At 33.3% G+C, this 5,098-nt stretch overlaps 1 protein-coding gene across 1 annotated transcript in view; it reads left to right on the top strand.

Moving 5' to 3' along the window:
• The window catches only part of CCDC148 (coiled-coil domain containing 148), a 289,908-nt gene that overhangs the window by 174,443 nt on the left and 110,367 nt on the right, over positions 1 to 5,098 (top strand). Inside the window, exon 10 of the mRNA XM_007941850.1 lies at positions 2,463 to 2,603. Within this exon, the coding sequence (XP_007940041.1) occupies positions 2,463 to 2,603 (141 nt within the window). The remainder of the gene's footprint in view (positions 1 to 2,462; positions 2,604 to 5,098) is intronic.

Genomic DNA, 5,098 nt, shown 5'->3' with positions numbered 1-5,098 from the left:
TATATATAAGATTTCTCAAGTCAGATGTAAAATGTAAGTATTTAATCATGTTGATGGATATGTGTAATAATAATAATAAATCCAAACTACAGGAAGGGTTGTGATTCCCTAGACCAACCAAGGATATTTGAAAAGGAGAGGCAGGTTCACAGAGCTTGGTGTGGAGCTGTGATGAAGTTAAGGATGGTGAGTTTAATTTTGGAAATGTTAAATTTTGGAAATAATCAGATCTGTAAACATTTGTCAATATAGCATTGGATTGCAGACAAAAAGAGCTGATAATGTAAATTTTAGAGATAGACACATAGAATTGATAGGCGAACTCATAGGAGAAAATGAACATATCAAATAGTGAATGAAAAAAGAAGATAGCAGTAGTGTTAGGTGTGTAAGAGTGGACATAGGGAGTGAGAAGAAAAGTGTAGAATTATACAAAGGAATGGACAGAATGTAGAAGATAGATACAGAAAACATAGATGATCATCAATTCTAGGAATGAGATTTCAAAGAGGAAAGCAAATATGATGGTTAGAGTAAGCAAGAGGTTGTGAAAACCTAAGTGTATTTGAAAACCAAAAGTAGAAATTTCCTTGGTTATTTTGATAAATAGTGCAAAGATTTTTTTTTAGAAAATGAAACTGAATAATATAAGTGCAAAGAGAGCTTATTTAGTAATTTTAATTCATTATAGTTATAGGACATCATTCTATTTATTATTTTATATATTTTATAAATCACCATTAACGAGTCATGCTTATATAAAAAATATAAGATACAAGTAATTAAATTGAATGTAGTTTCTTACTTTTCTGAAAACAGTTGTGCACACTCTGTACCCCCTTCTTTGCTGCTTTGTCAGCCATGTATGTTCATGTATTTTTGTTTTGTTCATTTCATTGGTTTCCTGCTTACAAAGATAATACTTGTTTATTGTAAAAATATTGCCCAATAGAGAAAAGTTTAAAGAATATATTTTTTAATTCCATGAAATGGTACTATTCAGAGATAACTAATATTATTGTTTTGGTAAGTTTTCCAAAGTCTCCTTCCATGCATAGACACATGCATGATATTTTAGATTAATGATTTGTTGTTCGTTGTTATGTGCAGTCGAGTCAGACCTGACTCATAGCGACCCCTCCTTGGGTTCCAAGGCAGTATCACTATGGAAGTAGATTGCCCCATCTTCCTTCCGAGGAGTGGCTGGTGGGTTTGAACCACCAGCCTTCTGGTTAGCAGTCAAGTGCCTTAGGCATTACGCTACCAGAGCTCCCAGATTAATGATATGACATTATAAATATGGTTTTGTACCTGCTTTTTTGCACCTAATAATATGTTCTGGACATTTTCTATGGCAATTAATATAAATATACACCATCCTTTTAGAATGGCATGCTTTGTGTGAAGGTACCATAATTAAATCACTTCCTATTCCCAGACATTTAGACTGTTTCCAGTTTTTTGTTTTAAGTAGCACTGCATGTAAGCACACCTTATTCACTTGTCAAATTGATTGTCAACTTTAGATAATTTCTTGGAATTGTTGTGGGTCAAAGGATATGCATATTTTGTGTTTTGATACATATTGCCACATGCCCTTTGTAAATGAAATAATATTTTTACTAAGGGCACATACTAAAATAAAGAACCAAACTCACTGCCATTGAGTCAGATCCAACTCATATTTTGACAAAGTGATGTGTTTTTCTCTTTAGATGTATTTGATGGAAACTTTTGGACTTTTCCCCTTAAATTAATAAAATATTATAAATGCAAGAGCATTTCAGTATCTAAAGGCTTTATAAAAATAAAAACCAAAAATACTCACTGCCGTCAAGTCTGTCGCAACTCATAGCAACCCCTCCTTCGATTTCTGTGGTGATACCACTACCGAAGTAGATTGCCCAGTCTTCCTTCTGAGGAGTGGCTGGTGGGTTTGAATCACCAGTCTTCTGGTTAGCAGTCAAATACCTTGTGCTAATTTATTTTAAATGTCTTAAAAATTTGTTTCCCTCTTCATTGGACCCATTGCTTCACTTATAAAATAAAGAGGCTGAAATATATCAGAGATTTGTAAACTTTATAAAATCTTTAATCCATTTGAGACTTTTTGAATGAAGAGATTACCTACATTCCAGAAAAACACATATGTGAAAAAACACAGAAATTTTTATATACTCTTAATAGGAATTCACAAATCCCTTGACATCAATTCATTGATTCTTTAGGACTTTATTCCATGAATCTAAGGTGAAGACTCTCTAAATGAGGTACTGTTAAAGTTGCTTTTTCCCTTTAACACTTACACATATATCATGTACAAACATCATACACTTATCACATATTCCTGTGTACACACAATTTTAATGCTTAATATAGAATCTAGTCTCCTTATGACCTGTAAAACCACTTGAATGTACATAGCTATTGAAATCAAGTGTTTCTCTTTCTCTGTATTTCAGGTTATTCAATGGCGAACCCACCAGGAAGATGTAGCAAGACTGGAAATGGATATTTCTGCCAGACAAAGAGAAAAGGAAAAGGAGAAAGAGAAACTATGGAAGAAGAAGGAATTATTGCAGAGAGAGGAGAAGAAAGATAAAGTACAAAATTTGTTGTCGCTAATGAATGAATGAATGTTCAATTGTCTGAATGACTTTAATTGATCTTGGTGTTGCACACAAATTCTTGTAGTTCTTAGAAAGATTCATAGGGTTTAGTGGAGTTGTGCTTCAGTTTATCTGAGTTCCAAAGATGTGTGGACATTGGGAAGAACTCACTTTGTTGACACGCACAAGCCCACTTTCTTGTGATTAGAAGAAATGATACAGGTTTTTTTTTTTTTTTTTATAAAAAGGCAGGAATTGTGACCATTGTTAAATCTTGAACTAATTAGAAATATAGCAAAGATCAAGGGTACTAGATTAACATTTAAGTTGATGGCAGTGCAGCAAATGATTGTCAAAAGATGTTCTTTTGGCAGTAGACATTGTACTAGGGAAAGTACACTTCATGGAATGCCAAAAGGCCCTTTAGGAAATTAGCTTGATTTAATATTTATTAAATTGTCCTATTTTTTCATTTACTGACATGAATTCATCATTCTACTTTTGAGCAAACATTTGGTTCCCAATCTCCAAAATATTCATGAAAACCCTTTTATTTAATAGCTTTAAAATGATTGTTGAAAACTTGTGGAAGATAGAACACATTTGAGGGGATATTTATATATTAAACCAAGCTATTTCCTATTGCTAGACATTTAGGCTCTTTCCAATTTTTGTCTGAAGCATAGAGAACATTTATGACATATGGTTTTTATCATATGTATGGAATATACATTATTTATGGTAAACAGATATATGTTATTATTTAGGCATTTTTGTTCATGCAATAAAAATTTGGTGTCATAATATATTTGAAAAATATTTTGGGGTATTTTAAAAATCTATTTTATATGGAATTGCTGCCTTCTGTGGAAATAATTTTCAAGAGGGCAATTAGTGATCAACTCCATAGTACAATGGAATAAAGCTCCCATTAACCTATATCCCTGTGCTTACTTGAACTGTGTGATAAGGAAAATGTTTTATTTTGAAAAGTTGCTTGATAAACTAAGGAGGACAAATTCAATCATAGTCCTAGGCAGATCTTTTTTTTTTTTTTTTGCGCATGATTAACACTTTGGGTTATCTGACCAACTAGGTCTATGCAACATTGTCTAGAAGTTTTCCTCCCAAATAGAAAATATGAGGGAAAAGGACACCATGGATTTTTTAGGTATAACCCTATTTTGTACATTTTATTATACCTTCGTTATCATGGTTCTTGATTTGTTTTATACTTTTAAATCAGCAAATTGTTATAGAAGTAGCATGTGTGGAAATCATTATACATAGAAGCTATATGATCCTTTGACAAAGTCAGGTATTAAGAAGATATAATTCACACATTTTATGCTTTTTAATTCAAAAAGGGATTCAATTTCCGCTTCTAAGGAAATAATTGTGTGGTTTCTTTAAGACTCCATCAAGAAAGTTGATGGCTAAAAGGAATAACTGAGCATACCTCAGAAACTCATAAATATCAATCATGTTTCAACTAATATAAGTGAACTAGGTATTTCTAGGGGGAACTTACCAATTATTTACTATAATGAAAGTGCACTGTTGGAAAAGCCTATTTCTATAGTTTTGTCATCTGCTTGGGCCCCCTCATAGAATTTCTTCTCTATGAATTAATATGACCATAAAAAATATTCTATTTTTAAGCATTTATTTAAATGTGGTATTCTTAAAGCCCATATAAAAAGGTTTAGATACAGTTCTACTTTTTGAGTATTTATAAAGAAAATGAATAAAAATGTACAAAATAAATAACTCTAGTACAGTCATCTGCCACATAATGTCCATTTGAGCAAAGTCTAACGAATATGGTTCCAGACCCTGTAAAGCCTATTATATTAAAAATTTGCAGTACATACTATGGTCCATAATAACAAATGGGCTCTACTTTGCAAAATTCATCAAAACATTATTATTATTGTTGTTGTTGTTGTTATGTGCCATCAAGTCAGACCCGACTCATAACGACCCTTCTTTGAGGTGGTATCACTATGGAAGTAGATTGCCCAACCTTCCTTCAGAGGAGTGGCTTGTGGGTTTGAACCGCCAGCCTTCTGGTTAGTAGTCAAGTGCCTTAGGCACTATGCTACCAGAGCTGCTTCATATTACTGTATCATTATATTAGGAACTCTGGTGGTATAGTGGTTAAGACATGTGGGTGCTAACCAAAAGGTTGATGGTTTGAACCCACAGATGCTCCATTGTTGCATCTAGATGGCACCTTGCTAGCTTTTAAGATCCCAGTTGCTACTTGCCAAAGTAGGAGGTGGAACATGTTTTATATAGTATGTTATACCAATTGAGCTTGATGTCCCCTGCGACTGTGATCCCAAGCCTGCAGATTCAACTACTCGGTTGTTCTGAGTAGCTGGCTATGACCAAGCAGTGACCACAACCTTCCCCTTGTCAACTCTACTATACACCTGGGAATTCTGATCATTCACATAAACTTATAGGACCATTGTCTGCCAACC

This window comes from Orycteropus afer, unplaced genomic scaffold (assembly GCF_000298275.1).
Source record: "Orycteropus afer afer isolate SDZICR_OR568_19922 unplaced genomic scaffold, OryAfe1.0 scaffold00084, whole genome shotgun sequence".
Lineage (NCBI taxonomy): Eukaryota > Metazoa > Chordata > Mammalia > Tubulidentata > Orycteropodidae > Orycteropus > Orycteropus afer.
The sequence above is the reverse complement of the archived record's forward strand: the minus strand, read 5'-3'. Positions and strand labels throughout refer to the sequence as shown.